This window comes from Myxine glutinosa, chromosome 7 (genome assembly GCF_964187855.1).
Source record: "Myxine glutinosa chromosome 7, kmMyxGlut1.1, whole genome shotgun sequence".
NCBI lineage: Eukaryota > Metazoa > Chordata > Myxini > Myxiniformes > Myxinidae > Myxine > Myxine glutinosa.
In genome coordinates, this window is record NC_136267.1 from 123,502,329 (window position 1) to 123,517,813 (window position 15,485).

General features: G+C 44.6%; 1 protein-coding gene across 5 annotated transcripts in view; it reads left to right on the plus strand.

The window, feature by feature from the left end:
* LOC137411544 (nck-associated protein 1) overlaps nt 1-15,485 on the plus strand; it is a 121,475-nt gene that overhangs the window by 97,150 nt on the left and 8,840 nt on the right. For all 5 annotated transcript variants that reach the window (XM_068096861.2, XM_078782251.1, XM_068096859.2 and 2 more), the window contains 7 exons: nt 2,013-2,143; nt 2,589-2,686; nt 2,913-3,006; nt 3,108-3,190; nt 10,286-10,366; nt 10,856-10,949; nt 13,720-13,836. In XM_068096861.2, coding sequence (XP_067952962.1) covers nt 2,013-2,143; nt 2,589-2,686; nt 2,913-3,006; nt 3,108-3,190; nt 10,286-10,366; nt 10,856-10,949; nt 13,720-13,836 — 698 coding nt within the window. The remainder of the gene's footprint in view (nt 1-2,012; nt 2,144-2,588; nt 2,687-2,912; nt 3,007-3,107; nt 3,191-10,285; nt 10,367-10,855; nt 10,950-13,719; nt 13,837-15,485) is intronic.

Below are 15,485 nucleotides of genomic sequence, written 5' to 3' on the forward strand. Positions count from 1 at the left end.
GTCCATTGTATAATTTAAATAAACATAAATGCAAATTTCGCATGTGGAAAAAGTAAGTACACCCTTACATTTATCACTACTTCAAATACCTAAAATTAGAATCAGGTGCACCAGCTCAGGTGCAAATGATTAAAACATCGTTAGAGAGGATCTTGGAGGAACCTGTCTTATTTAAACCTCAGACATTTAGTTTGGTTTGCTCTTTGTTGTTGAAGTGTGCGGCGTCACCATGCCAAGATCAAAAGAGCTCTCTGAGGCCTTCAGAAAGAAGGTTATAGATGCCTACGAGTCTGGGAAGGGATTTTAAAAGATCTCCAAACAATTTGAAATCAATCATTCGACTGTCCGGAAGATCATCCACAAGAGGAGAAGATTCCAAACAACTGCCAACGTGTTCAGGCCAGGCCGCCCCAGCAAGTTCATCCCGAGAGCAGACCGCAAGATGCTGAAAGAAGTCTCGAAGAACCACAGAATGTCATCACGGGACCTACAGGTAGCTCTTGCCAGTGTGGATGTCAAAGTGTACGAGTCTACCATTAGAAAGAGGCTGCACAAATTTGATCTACATGGGAGGTGTGCCAGGAGGAAACCTTTGCTGTCCAGAAAGAACATCAGGACAAGACTGAAGTTTGCCAATGAACACCTTGGCAAAGACCAGCACTTCTGGAACAATGTGCTCTGGAAAAATGAGTCAAAGGTGGAGCTATTTGGCCACAGTACCAGAAGACATGTTTGGCGAAAACCAAAGACAACATTTGACCACAAGAACCTGATACCAACTGTAAAGCATGGTGGTGGAAATATTATGGTTTGGGGCAGCTTTGCTGCATCAGGGCCTGGGCAGCTCACCATCATATAATCCACTATGAATTCTTCATTGTACCAGAGGGTGCATGAGGATAATGTGAGGCCATCTGTCGAAAAGTTGAAGCTCAACCGAAGGTGGACCTTGCAACATGACAATGACCCTAAACATACCAGTAAATCCACCAAGGAATGGCGGAAAAGAAAGAAATGGAGGTTCTGGAATGGCCGTCAAAGCCCGGATCTAAATCCCATCGAGATGTTGTGGGGGGATTTGAAACGAGCTGTGCATGCAAGAAACCCCTCAAACATCGCACAGCTGAAAGAATTCTGCATGGAGGAGTGGGCAAAAATTTCTCCCAGTCGATGTCAGAGACTGGTGGACAGTTATAAGAAATGCCTACTTGAGGTTGTTTCTGCCAAAGGGGGCATTGCCACCTATTAGAGCCAAGGGTGTACTTACTTTTTCCACATGCAAAATTTGCATTTATGTTTATTTAAATTATACAATGGACTACAAAATGTAAATGTTTCATGATATTTGTTATATTATATCACCTTTATCTATCAATATTGTTTAAATGAAGATCAAATAGCTGTATGTTGAAATATGTTGAAAAAGTCAAAACTTTACATGGGGTGTACTTACTTTTTCACGTGACTATATATCTCCGAAAGCGCTGCATAGAAAAAATTGAGACGTGGCTCATTGTAAAGAACGCTCCATGGGGAATAAAATATGTTAATGATGATGTCATAAGTGCCTCCATTATGACGTCATAATTAGACAAGCACAAAACTTTATCCTATCAAGATGAAATTTATTGAGCATAATCTAGGAATAGATTGGTGGAGAAAAAAAAAATTCGTGAAGCCATCATCGGTCACGTGGTTCGGCCGCCATATTTGTTTTAACACAAAAGCCTTAAAAGCCACTGAAAACACTTCCTGGCGAGGGTCTGCAATCTCTGATTGTTCTTTCTTGTTCTTCTTGTTTTTCATTTGTTGATCCATCTATCTCGTGGTTAAATATATATTGCAATGTTTTCAGCTCTTCACCTCACCATATCCGATGTGATATATTCTTGATTCCAGAGGCTGAACCTTAATTATCCACCAGGGCTTGAGGCTTCACATTTTTCTTGCTCTGATGCTCAAGCTTTGCTTCCTCATCTTGCAATGATAATTTTAAAAAACCATCGTTGTAGGTACTTGGAGACGTTGCTGCGCCAGGTGAGCAATGGTCTCATTGCCTACTCACCGGCTATGAAGGCCTTTATCAACCTGCCAGCTGAGAATGAACTCACCTTCAATGCTGAAGAATACTCAGATATCGCTGGTGAGCAACAATATCAGGTTGTATTATTTTGTCGCCTTTTTACCGGTTTCTTTATCACGTTTTACTGGTGACGTCGGTTCGTTGGTTCATATGCAGCACAAGGCTACGGGGTAGCATAATTGTCTGAGGGCATGGCCGTGTCGCTGATGCAATGCCCTCTGCTGGTTAGGGCAGGAATTTGTAATTTGTTCATGATGCCGGTGATAACTTGCCAAATCTTGACAAAGGACATCATGGGATCTTTAACATGCACCAATGAGTGCTGGCAGACGGGACGCCCGTTTAACGTCCATGCGAGGGATGGCACACACATTGATGAATCACCCTGCCTGTGAAACACCACAATGACGGTTTAAAGATGGGGTCGCCTGGAACCCCTCTGGTTACATTTCCAAAGAGTATGGCCTGGCAGTGTTTGACGACAATGCCATTGTTGTCATTCCAGAGATGCGAGCACTGGCAGAACTTCTGGGTCCATACGGAATGAAGTTCCTCAACGAAAGCCTCATGTGGCACATATCTTCGCAGGTGGCTGAGCTCAAGGTGCGTTAAACGAGCACCGAGGATAGCATGATGTCGAAACAAGTGGGAGTCGGGAATGAAGTCAGAAGCATGAGCTTAAGATCATAGTTGTCATGCCAATTAGAATTTGAAAATATTTGTGTGTGCTGTATTCTTTTGTTGTAACATGGCCATTGAAAGAGTGCTCTGTGATGTCACCTTTGGGTAAAGGTTCCTTTGTGAAAGGCTTCCTGTTGTGGTTGTGCAGAAGCTGGTTATGGAGAACATGGAAGTGCTACTTCACATGCGCACAAGTTTTGACAAACCCGAAAACATGGCTGCACTTTTCAAGAAGCTACAGTGTAAGAAGAGTGCTGTACTTGGGATTTTCAGATTTGCTCGCTGCTTGCTCTCTGTTTGTCTTCTAATTATGTTGTTCTCTAATCTGCGTTCTCTTTCACAGCTGTGGACAGTGTGCTCAAGAGGATGACGATAATCGGTGTGATTTTATCTTTCCGGTCACTCGCTCAGGATGCACTCAGAGATGTGAGTGCTTTGATTTGTATACGTTGTGGTGACCAGGTTACTAATTGGTGGATCCAGGGGGGGGGCAGGGGGTGAGGGGGGACCCTCCCTAAACCCTCGCCTCTCCCTTCAAAAGGGTTTGGTTTTTTTCATATGTATTACCGTGCACGTACAAACCGAAGATGTGGTCTCGGAATATGGGATCCCCCGATATTCCTCAGACTACTGCTGATGTTGACCGCAGCGTTCATCGTGGAACTGATTTGTACCATTCAGTTTGTTCCTACGGTGGATATTTGATGATTAATGAATTATCAGAATCGTTGATTGTCATCGAGATACTTTTCTCCGAACCATTTGTGAACCAGGACGTGGAATGGTATCCCAAATATCAGATAATCCAGAGTCCCTATCATTTTGTTTGAAATTGGCATTTGTTACGGATTCATCACTTCCGTTGTTGTGGTTTTCATCCACTTGAAACATTTCTGGTTCCATGTATTATTATTATTGTGGTTTGAGGGAAATGACGGTTATTGTTGTCAAAAGGTAAAAAGGTTAATGTTTTAAATGAAACCGGAACCGGGCGACGACGAAGCGGAAGGAGAGAAAAAGGGCGGAGCGAAAGAGGTCGGACAAGAAAGCCGAGTTGCTCCGGGTTCTTAAGCGAACGTTGGCGAGCAAGAGTCACTAGCGAACTTTCGGGTTTCCGGGAAAGGAATTCCTGCGATCGAGTTGTCATCGCTGTGACCGATAAACCTGCGTGTCAGGTTTTGCTATCGATTCAGGAGAGAATCATCGCCGTGCTGGTGCGCCACGAGACCGGGCCGTCGGCCATTTTGACTCGCGCACGACTTGTGCTTCGCTAGCGGTTTCGTTTCTTTTCGAACATTTTCACCGCATTCAGACGTCGATCTGGGGCGTGTGTGTGATGTGGCTTTTTGAAGGCTAATTCGTCCATACCCGAGGGTGTGATCTCTCAGTCGCCTGTAGGGCGCCTTTGGATTTCCCAGTCGCCTTGAGGGCGCCTTTGTACAGCTTCGGCTGTGTGACTGTTCTTGCCATCCGCACGGGATTCTGGTTTCGGTTGGACCTCATTCTAGCGATCGCTGGAGCGAATCAACTGTGGCTTGAAGCCGGGAATAAGAGACATTGGGGATGTTCTGGTTTCACTCACTTGGAGCACAGTGAGTTATATATTATAACACTGATGGTACCATCATAGAATATTGATTGTACTTTAACTTTTGATTCATATTATTGTTGTATGGTTATTCTTGTATGATCTTAATACAATATTTGTTTGTGAGTAACAATTGGTGTGGCTTCACCATTGATCTTTGACATACAGAATAACACATTTTTCGGCCGTGACTCCTCTCGGGGCTCGGAGGTACACCGTGACCAGGGGGTCGGGGAGAAGCACGTAACAGAAATTGGGGGCTCGTCCAATTGGCTCGGGGGCTCGAAATTGGGTCTTCGTCCGGGGTTAAATTCCCTAATAACATACGTCCGGGATAGAATTCCCTAACATTCCCAGAATTCCCAAATTTGGAATTTTTCTAACATTCCCAAATTTTTCAAAAAAATTGGAAATTTTTGTGTGAAGCTTAACAGGTGCTAACTAATAGTCACCATGGTGTTTGACGCACAAAAGTTTGCGGCGTCCCCTAATGAGGCACAGTTCCTAGCGTTAAAAAATTCGGAACTCTTGATATTGGCCAGACATTTTAACTTGGAGGTCCGAGTCAATATGAAGAAAGCAGAGATGCAGACATTGGTGGTAGAATCTCTGGTGGGACAAGGAACATGGACAGAGGTAGCCTTGGATTGGTTACCCGAGGAAAAAGAAAATGTGGAGCTCCGGAAAATGGAGATGCAACTGCAGAGCCAGGAAAGGGTAAAAGCAGAGGAAAGGAAAGCAGAGGAGAGAAGAGCAGAGGAAAGGAGCGCTGAAGAAGAAAGAAGAGCAGAGGAAAGGAGAGCTGCAAGGGAACTTGAAGAAAGAAGAGAAAAGGAAAGAGCAGAGGATAGGAGAGCCGAAAGGGAGTTAAAGGAACGTGACATGGAGTGTCAGAAGGAAATTGAACTCAAGAAGTTGTAATTAATGAGAGAACGGGGAGAGGCTGGTTCCGGGGATGCCGGCTGGTTCGACAACTAGTCAGAACACCTGGGATGTTGGTAGGCATGTGAGGCTGGTTCCACCCTTTAATGAAAAGGAGGTAGCCAAGTTTTTTTTACACTTTGAGAAAGTGGCTCAAATGCTAAAATGGCCTGTGGAGTCCTGGACTATGTTAGTGCAAAGTGTTCTGGTGGGTAAAGCTCAAGATATATTTTCGGCTTTACCGATTGACCAATGTGCAGATTATGAGATAGTGATGAAAACCATTCTCAAGGCCTATGAATTGGTCTCTGAAGCTTACTGGCAAAAATTCCGGAACGCCAGGAAGAGGGAGAGTGAGACCCATGTGGAGTTTGCCAGAATGAAAGAAACCATGTTTGATCGGTGGTGTGATTCGAAAGGGGTTGGGAAAGACTTCAAACTGTTGCGACAATTGATCTTGGTGGAGGAATTCAAACAGTGTGTCCACGAGGACATTAAAGTACATCTGGAGGAAGGCATTAAAGTACATCTGGAGGAAAAGAAGGTATCAGAGTTGTATGAGGCAGCAACCGTGGCAGATGACTATGCCTTGACACACAGGATGGGGTTCCACAGACCTAACTTCCCGCCTGGAGTTCGCCAGGGGAGTTATGGTACATCCGGTGCGGAGAACGAAAATTCATGGGAGCGACCTAGAGATGACGATGAGGACAACTCTGATACCGCGACTTTTAGGAATCAGAAGACTACAGTTCCAAGACAGACTTATCCTCCGGGGGGCTCGAGGCAGACCACGAGTTTTTCCTCCGGACCTACTTGCGCTTTTTGCAAGAAACCTGGACACTTGATGTCCCAATGTTATGCCCTGGAAAGGAAAAATCAGGAGCGGAGTCAGATTAGTACAACTCCGAATGCATTGGCAAATGTGAGAAATCGTCCTTGGAGGACAGTGCCTTGTGAAGGTTCCCATGCCAAAGTTACGGCATCACAGAGCAACCTTGTTCAAGAGGGTTACAACCCTTTTATTTCAGAGGGGTTTGTGTCACTGGATGGAGACGTGACTAACCAGAGACCTGTTAGGGTATTGAGGGACACAGGAGCACATCAATCTTTGATGCTTTATGGCATTTTGCCATTGTCAGAGAAGACGGCAACTGGTGTTAGTGTTCGTTTACAGGGGGTTGGTGGCTATGTTAAAGCCCCACTTCATGTCATCCATTTACAGTCTGATTTGGTGTCAGGACCGGTCACCGTAAGTTTACAAGCCACTCTTCCTGTAGAGGGAGTATCTTTTGTTGTCGGGAATGATTTGGCCGGTGGTCAAGTTTCTGGTAACCCGATGTTTGTTGAAAAGCCTAGTATGGAAAATAACGCCGCACAGTTAGAGCAGGAGATTCCGGGTCTTTCCATCCTGTACCGCGACTCGTGCTATGGGTAGGAAGCGCCCTGAAGAGAAGAGGAAGTACCCTGAAACTAAGTGGCAGCTCACACAAGTCAGGGATGGAGGCAATGCTGGCAAGCTCTTTGTCGGTGGACTGAACTTCAACACAAGGGAAGATGTTCTGGACTCTGTCTTCGGCAAATATGGACCGCTCTTGGAAGTGCTGCTGATAAAAGACAGGGAGACGCAAAAGTCAAGAGGGTTTGGCTTTGTCACATTTGAAAACACAAAGGACGCCAAAGATGCAGAAAAGGATTTGGATGGCAAGGATTTGGATGGTCGGACCATAACAGTAGAGAAGGCAGGCCATAGGTGTCGAGGAGGCCACAGAGGAGGAAAATGTGTAGGTAGTTTCAGGGGTGGCTATGGCTCCCAGAGTTACGGCAGCTCCCGAAGGGATGATTATCAGGGTAGTGGCCGAGAAGGAGACCGTTATTCACGTGACAACAGCGGCAAGCGTTCCAACCGTGATTATTATGAAAGTTAGGAAGAGTTTGAAGCACTGAATGCTGCGGAGCAGCCGAGCCAAGATTCCTACACGGATTAACCGTGAACTCCAAGTTCCTAAAGGCGTCCATGTAGTGAACTTTCCTACACGGATTAACTGTGAACTCCACGTTCCTAAAGGCGTCTATGTAGTGAATACTTCCAGGCCTCACCACCCAACCACCATGAAACTTGGCTCTCAGCTCGGCCTCCCTAAAAAAAGTGCTATAGATTTGCTTGACTTTGGATTTTTGATCACATCCCCTTAACCTTCATTTAAAAAAATGAAAAATAAAATTAGAGGTTGATGAGATGAAGTTTGGCTTTGCAGGAGTTCAACTGGGAAATTGAGCATGTAATGGGCAGGGACAATGTCGTTGCTGATGATTTCTCCAGAGTGAACTAACTTTGGAATTCTCTGTAGGTTGTTTGAAGTTTTGTTGCTTTATTTTTGGGAAATATTGATTATTGGCTCATGGGAATTGATGATTTGGGTGTGAGATTACTTTTGTTTGTTGGAAGAGTTTTGCCTACAAAGAAAGTTTTCACGATGTTCAAACTTTCTTTCTTGAGGGGGGGAAGTGTTACGGATTCATCACTTCCGTTGTTGTGGTTTTCATCCACTTGAAACATTTCTGGTTCCATGTATTATTATTATTGTGGTTTGAGGGAAATGACGGTTATTGTTGTCAAAAGGTAAAAAGGTTAATGTTTTAAATGAAACCGGAACCGGACGACGACGAAGCGGAAGGAGAGAAAAAGGGTGGAGCGAAAGAGGTCGGACAAGAAAGCCGAGTTGCTCCGGGTTCTGAAGCGAACGTTGGCGAGCAAGAGTCACTAGCGAACTTTCGGGTTTCCGGGAAAGGAATTCCTGCGATCGAGTTGTCATCGCTGTGACCGATAAACCTGCGTGTCAGGTTTTGCTATCGATTCAGGAGAGAATCATCGCCGTGCTGGTGCGCCACGAGACCGGGCCGTCGGCCATTTTGACTCGCGCAGGACTTGTGCTTCGCTCGCGGTTTCGTTTCTTTTCGAACATTTTCACCGTATTCAGACGTCGATCTGGGGCGTGTGTGTGACGTGGCTTTTTGAAGGCTAATTTGTCCATACCCGAGGGTGTGATCTCAGTCACCTGTGGGGGCGCCTTTGGATTTCCCAGTCGCCTTGAGGGCGCCTTTGTACATCTTCGGCTGTGTGACTGTTCTTGACAGCCGCATGGGATTCTGGTTTCAATTGGACCTCGTTTTAGCGATCGCTGGAGCGAATCAACTGTGGCTTGAAGCCGGGAATAAGAGACATCGGGGATGTTCTGGTTTCACTCACTTGGAGCACAGTGAGTTATATATTATAACACTGATGGTACCATCATAGAATATTGATTGTACTTTAACTTTTGATTCATATTATTGTTGTATGGTTATTATTGTGTGATCTTAATACAATATTTGTTTGTGAGTAACAATTGGTGTGGCTTCACCATTGATCTTTGACATACAGAATAACACATTTTTCTGCCGTGACTCCTCTCGGGGCTCGGAGGTACACCGTGACCAGGGGGTCGGGGAGGAGCACGTAACACATTCAATCTGTTTTCAAGACGCAACAACACGCTTTTTGACCATGGGAAATTCTCCAGGGTATACAATAGGCATCAAATGTGTTGGAGAAGAAAGCCTTGTTGTATAATTGATTCACATCATCGAGATGATCAGTTTATGGCAAAACCATAATTCTGAAGGTCACCTCCACGTCAAACATTGCTCAATATGGCAGAGACATTGATTGATTTGTTTTCATCATTATGTCATTTGTTTCATTATATGCAATGTCTGTTTTTCATTCAATTGGATTTATATCAGCCAAAAATTTAAATAAATATTGAGTTTTGAGAAAAATATTTTTCATTAGAGAACTTATTTTCAAGTGTATTTATAGACCGTTCTTTGTCCATATTTAGAATAGTCTTTAGCATTTATGACAAAAAGAAACACCCACAGATATTTTTCACTGCGATTTGAATATTTTGCACCCTTCCCCCTCTCCCCCCCTCCCCCCCAACCTAACCTAAAATCATGGATCCGTGCCTGACTAAATGGTTAAACACAACGGACCGTTTGTCTGCCTGGGATGAACTTTTTCCTGGATGAACTAGGAAGGTGGGGACAGAGAGAGATTGGTTGGGTGCACGAGCTTTGGAGGTAAACATGGAATTGGGACACTCTGAGCTTGTCACAAACACAGTCAGGTGATGCCATTTGAGGTTAGAGAGGGAGTTGACAGGGACTGCGCATCAGAGACTGACTTAACAAGCTGCCATGAGGATTTTGAGGAAGGTTAAGAGGTTGGGGAGTTCAGTTTTGAGATTAGCCAGATCATCTTTTCTTGCTTACCTGAGGATGGATATGCACTTGATGTGACCTTCGTTTAATGACCCAAGGTTGCCCTCAGCCTCTGAACTTGTGTAGGTGAAAATAAGGGAGGGGAAGGTGGGGGGTGGGAGAGAAGGATGTGGAGATCATGTGAATGAGAAATAACCTGGCAGGAAGAAATGGCACGGTAGGGATATTAATGGTTTAGGTCTGGAAACGGCGATTAACGGCCTTGACCCACGTACATGGCCTTGATATAAATGAATGAGAATAGGCACAAGAGACAAAGGTTGGACAAGATAAATCCAGAATTGTATTTTTAGCTTTGTAAAAAGGACAGGTGGAGCAGAGAGAGAAGTGTCCACACACGCGGGAAACTGGAACCGGAACCCCTTCACCCAACAAAGGTGTTCTTCATTTGAAAAACCTCTTTTGATATTTTTCCGGCTGTTGGTGTCAAAGCCGTTTAAATTCTCATTTTAACTTTTTTCAATAATCATCTCCCTAACTTTTCCAGAATCGTAATCCTTCAAACACATAATTATCATAATATGTTTCATCCTCCTGGAATATTGCATGGTGATTTCAATGATTGCTTTTCGATTATTCTGAAGAAAATATTTATTTATTGATCTGTCTTTCCATTTGTCTATCCATTTATCTCCTTTAATGAGTCTAAACTTTGTATAGAAAAAAAATGTTATCTCAATTTCCAGGTTCTGGCGTACCACATCCCATTTCTCTTGAGCTCCGTTGAGGATTTTAAGGATCATATTCCTCGTGAGACGGATATCAAGGTGAGATCGTTAATCGTTGATTTTAGATTTTACAAAAACAAAATTATTACGCACACAACACCGGGACGGGTGAGCAAACGTGCAAACATTTTGAAAAATGATTTATTTATTGCTGATTTGTACATTCATTATAATGACAAAACCAATGACTTTCGATTTAAATACATAAAACTGGTTTATGTTCCTCAATCATAGTTGATTTTGTATCGAATAAACCTGATGGTGGCTATTTTGCAGATGTTTTATTAACGTAGAGGAATAAAATGATGCAATGTTGAATGAAATTGGCTCACCAACCCTTTTCCGGTGAGGTGATATGCATTTGATATATTTATCAAATATTTGATTTTCTGTCGAAGAAAACTCGTCTCCTTTGTATAAAATAACAGCTTGTGAATAAAATGTCATTAATAAGTCATTTTGTATCCCCCCACACCTCCCTGCCCCCACCCTTCCCAACTGTTTCTCCATTCTTCCCATATTTTGAAGGTTGCGATGAGCGTTTATGAGTTGTCATCGGCCGCAGGGTTGCCCTGTGAGATTGATCCAGCCCTTGTGCTCGCACTCACGTCTCAGAAAGGAGGTCATAATACTACAGCAGCATGGGGGAAGGGAATTAAGGGGGAAGAGGACTGTGGAGTGTGGAGTCTACCCTGTCACAATCCCTTTTCGCTTCAACTTGTGCTTTTTTGCAATATTTGTACAAGGGAGAGTTAAAATGTCCCCCCTCCTTCAATCAACCATGAAGGAATGCCATTCTGTCATTGAAACTTGGGGCAGACAGCCAGACATTTGTCCTAGTCTATGTAGTTTCCAACCAGTGTCACATATTCTTCTCGGTGGTGGGTGAGTTTCCTGATGCCATGGAAAAGCTTGTTTTGGCTTTAAACAAGTATTTGACTGATATTGCATGCTGTTCTTTTGGTTTGTGTGTTAAAGTGGTGAACCCCTACTTTATCCATGATAAAATATCAGTTGGCCCAGCATTGCACAGGCCAATAGGTTCTGAGGAACACCTGGCTCGGCTGAGCCTTTTGCAAAGGTGTTGGTAGTCAGGGTTGTTCCTTTGTCGGTTTTATTTATTTATTCTTTGCACATTATCTTGGAAAATCCCAAAATATACTGTTGCGGATCTCGAGCCCGTCGACGTACAGAGGGGGGGGTTAAACCCTTTCCCCCCTCGGGCCTTCGAGTCCACGAGGCCGCTACCCACTTTACACTCGTGGGGCGGATTGCGGAGCAATTCCAGCCGCCACCCCCGTAGCGAGCGTGCGGAAGGGTATCTGGTCGAATCCCCAAGTACCTTCTATACACACGCTGCCACGAGAACGGGGACTGGACCTCGCACGAGTCACGCTGGTCTGATACGCCCAAGCGGTTTGCGTGTCACATGACTCGTGCCGTTAATTATTATTGAACACGATTGAGCGGTTTTACTTCGTACAATGCTAGGCCAATGGTGGAAAAAGACGTGAACGGCCAAATGGAAGCAAAGAACACAGGGTTATTATTACAATTTGTACAAATGATCAGGACAAAGAGACACAGGGTAGAAACTTAACGTCCTTAACTTAATCCCCGGACAAGGCCCCTCTCACTCACGCGGGGAAAGGAAGGAAGAGAAGGACGTGCTCACAGCGCGGCCGTTGGTGCCGTGCGCCCCGGTCAGCTCGTTGAGCGTGTCCCTCGAGATTTTCGCGGCACGTGCAGGGAGCCCAGGCAGGGAGATCGTTGGGGTCTCGGGCCCCGGGAGAGATCGTCCTTGAAAGCGCTTATAACAGGGGCAGAACGCAGACTACAGGGAGAGTTCATGCTTTCGATCACAGAGCGCAGAGAGAGCTGATCACAGAGAGCCTCGATCACACACACAGTCGCTTCAGAATCCTGGGACAGAGAGCTCTTTTGGGGATCCGGGGCAGGGTTTTATAGCCCCTCCCCAGAGTCTTACCCAAATGTTCCAAGCACCTCCCCTGGCTGCCGTTGTTAGCCACTCCCCTTGAGCTTCCATTGGCTGCTTGCAGCTTACCGGCCACTCCCCTTTAGCTCCTCCTTCGGGCCTCCTAGACTTGTTCTGGGCGTAGCACATGGCATTCCAGGCCCAATGAGGCCTACCCTTCCTTACGTGCCTGCTTCAACGCATACTAACACAGGAAAGGAGACTATGCTTAACATTTAATAAGAAATAACTGAACTAAGTGAGGCTACATGTTGTGGTGCAACTAACTAAGAGGGGGGTTATCTTTATTCTCAAAACCGCAACAATACTTACAAGATTGTGGCTCATGGAAAATGTGAGGTGACGGATGGTGAAAAGGAAACAAATTGACAGTGGGTCAGTGAGGCCACACTTTTATACAATATGCAAGTGAATGAACAAACAGGAAAAAAGGAGATTGAGCAGGGGATGAAACGGTAGGTTCCAAGTAAGAGGGTTGGATGAGGTAGGGTTAATGGGGGTATAAAAGAAGTAGCCGCACATAATTTTACCCGAATATTCCTGAAAGGCTGCTTCACACACGTAAAAAGTTTCACTGTCATATGATCATTGCTTCATCGTCAGGACAAAACATTCGGACTCTTCACGTGTAAGGAAAATATGGATAGGTGACTCCATTACAATTACTAGGGCATGCCCGTACGTGGGTGCCCGTTCCTTGCCAAAAAAAAAAAAAAACGCTACCCGTACGCTCTACCCCGCCCGTAAACAAAAAAAACAACGCTCTTCGCTTCCGCCCTTCGCTCTGACTGAATTGGGAGAAATAATGCGCATAAGAAATCGAGAAATTATTATTTTCTCCGGAAGAAATCGAATTACGAACCGTAATGGCGCACGCGCTCGGCTCGGCTCGCTCTCACATCGGCCACGCCTACGCAATAACGCGTTCTGTGATTGGCTGCCGGAAGTGCAGTCTTCACTGTCCGGAAGGTCGCAAATCGCAGTTACGATGAATCGCAAATTAGTTTTAATTAGTTTTAAAACATAGTTTAACGGCAACATAGTTTTCCAACGTGAAATAAATGAATACGCTCTCAAATGTGCCGTCCGAGGCAGAGTCTGTTCGCCACGTTCGGCACACGTGATAGCTCGCTGCTCTCTGATTGGTTGAATCGTTTTTTGGACATAGCTCGGTAACTACTTGTCCGATTAATTTCAAACCTTGAAAAGGCACATCCTCGGGTCCCCAGCAATATACCTGGCAAGTTTCAAGTATATCGGACCCGTGGTTGTCGAGAAACAGCGGTCACAGACAAACAAACAAACACACACAGACACACACACACACACACACACACACACACACAGAGATTACTGGAATTATAGATAGATGAATCCACCATAATCTGTCATGCAGACAACCTGTCTCCGGAGGAAGAATACAAGGTGGCCTGTCTGCTCATGGTGTTTGTGGCTGTTGCTTTGCCTACGTTGGCGAGTAATCCTCTCTCCCAGTACAGCCCACTGCTGGAAGGTATCTCTGCATTTCTCACACTGTTTTTCTCTTCCTGTTTCCCATTTGTGACATTTAGGTTGTACGTTCATTGGAATTGAAGTTTTGTGAGTTATGAAGCGTGCGTGTGCATGAGGGGCAATTGAATAACATGCTAAGCGGAAAGCAAAGGTCCATAATCTTTCTCTGCCAAGCACGACAAAAAGGTGTCGTTTTATTTTGACGTTTATCAAAGGCTCAACGTATATCGTGTTCACAAATAGCATGAAGGACAAATACATTAGTAGACATCATTATACTTTTATATAAACAACAAGGATGTCAGATCAAAATGCAATATGTAGTAGATGGGATTTTAACTTTGTTCCCAGCAACACAAGCTGACTGTTCAGAAGACAACACCAAAACAGGCCAATAAAAAAGCTGTGTCAACAATACGGCACTTTGGAAGTGACATCATCTGCCCCATTTTGCTCAGCACGCATGCGCAGAAACCCCTATTAAAGAAGTCAATTGGGGTGGCCTGGACATATTTCATGCCTGCCAGATAAGGAGTGTAGAATGAAACGACTAACAAAAAAAAAAAACTTTTTAAAAAGCCGAACATACTTGTAAACGTACCTGGGGAGAAAGGGGTATGCCTCTGCACAAGGAAACTTGGAGAACTTCCTGATCAACTTGTCCAAAACGTTGATATGTTGCAGTCCTTATTGCCAAAACTACTGATGATGTCGGCACGTAAAATGGAAAACCAAGGTTCATAGATGGGCGTGTCCTAACCAAACTTTTGTGCTTCTTAACACCAATGGGAAGGTCATATCTGGGGTTTGTCTATGCACAGGGTAAGTTTAAAATGATGATATTTATTATTTATCCTGTTTGAGAGGAAGGGGGACGGCTGGCCGGAGAGGCAGTGGGAGTTGTGTGGGCTGTGAGAAACCGTTATAAATATATACAGTATTTTGTTTTTCTTCTGGGGCACAAGAGAAATTGTACTCCAATATTGCATCTATTGGTGAAAGGGGGTGTACATGTGTGTGTGCGCATGCACATATACCGGTAGCCATTGTAATTGTATTAACAGGAAATGATAGGAACCCGACTCGTATCCATCCATGGATATTTCTCATACGTAGTGTGTTCAAAAAGTATCCGACCTTTATTTTTCGTGCGTAAAAAAAATGAAGCTAGGGAGGCGTTGATTGGTGCACGTATGTAGGCGATCCTAATGCGCATGCGTGAATTTTTTCCCACCTGCAGAAGCTGTCATTCGACGGCAGACCGCCGATGAGTGAGGAAATGTAAGTGAGCGCCGTCGGATTTTCGTTTTTGACAAAATGACGGAAAAACTTGAACAACGCTACTGCATCAAATTTTGTGTAAAGCTTGGCGATGTTGGATGCTTCCATTGTGATGACTGCAACTTGGTTTCTGGGTCGTACCCATAAACCCAGGACTCATCGCCAGTGATCACTGTGTTGAGGAAGCTGGGATCGCTGTTCACAGTCTCCAGCATGTCCTGTGCGATCTCCAAACGGAGTTGCTTCTGCTCAATCGTTAGCAGCTTTGGTACGAACTTCGCTGAGATTCTTCTGAAGCCCAAATCCTCCTTCATAATGGAATGAACGGTGTTGAATCTTGCGGATCGTTTCCACTTGGGAATCGCCAAG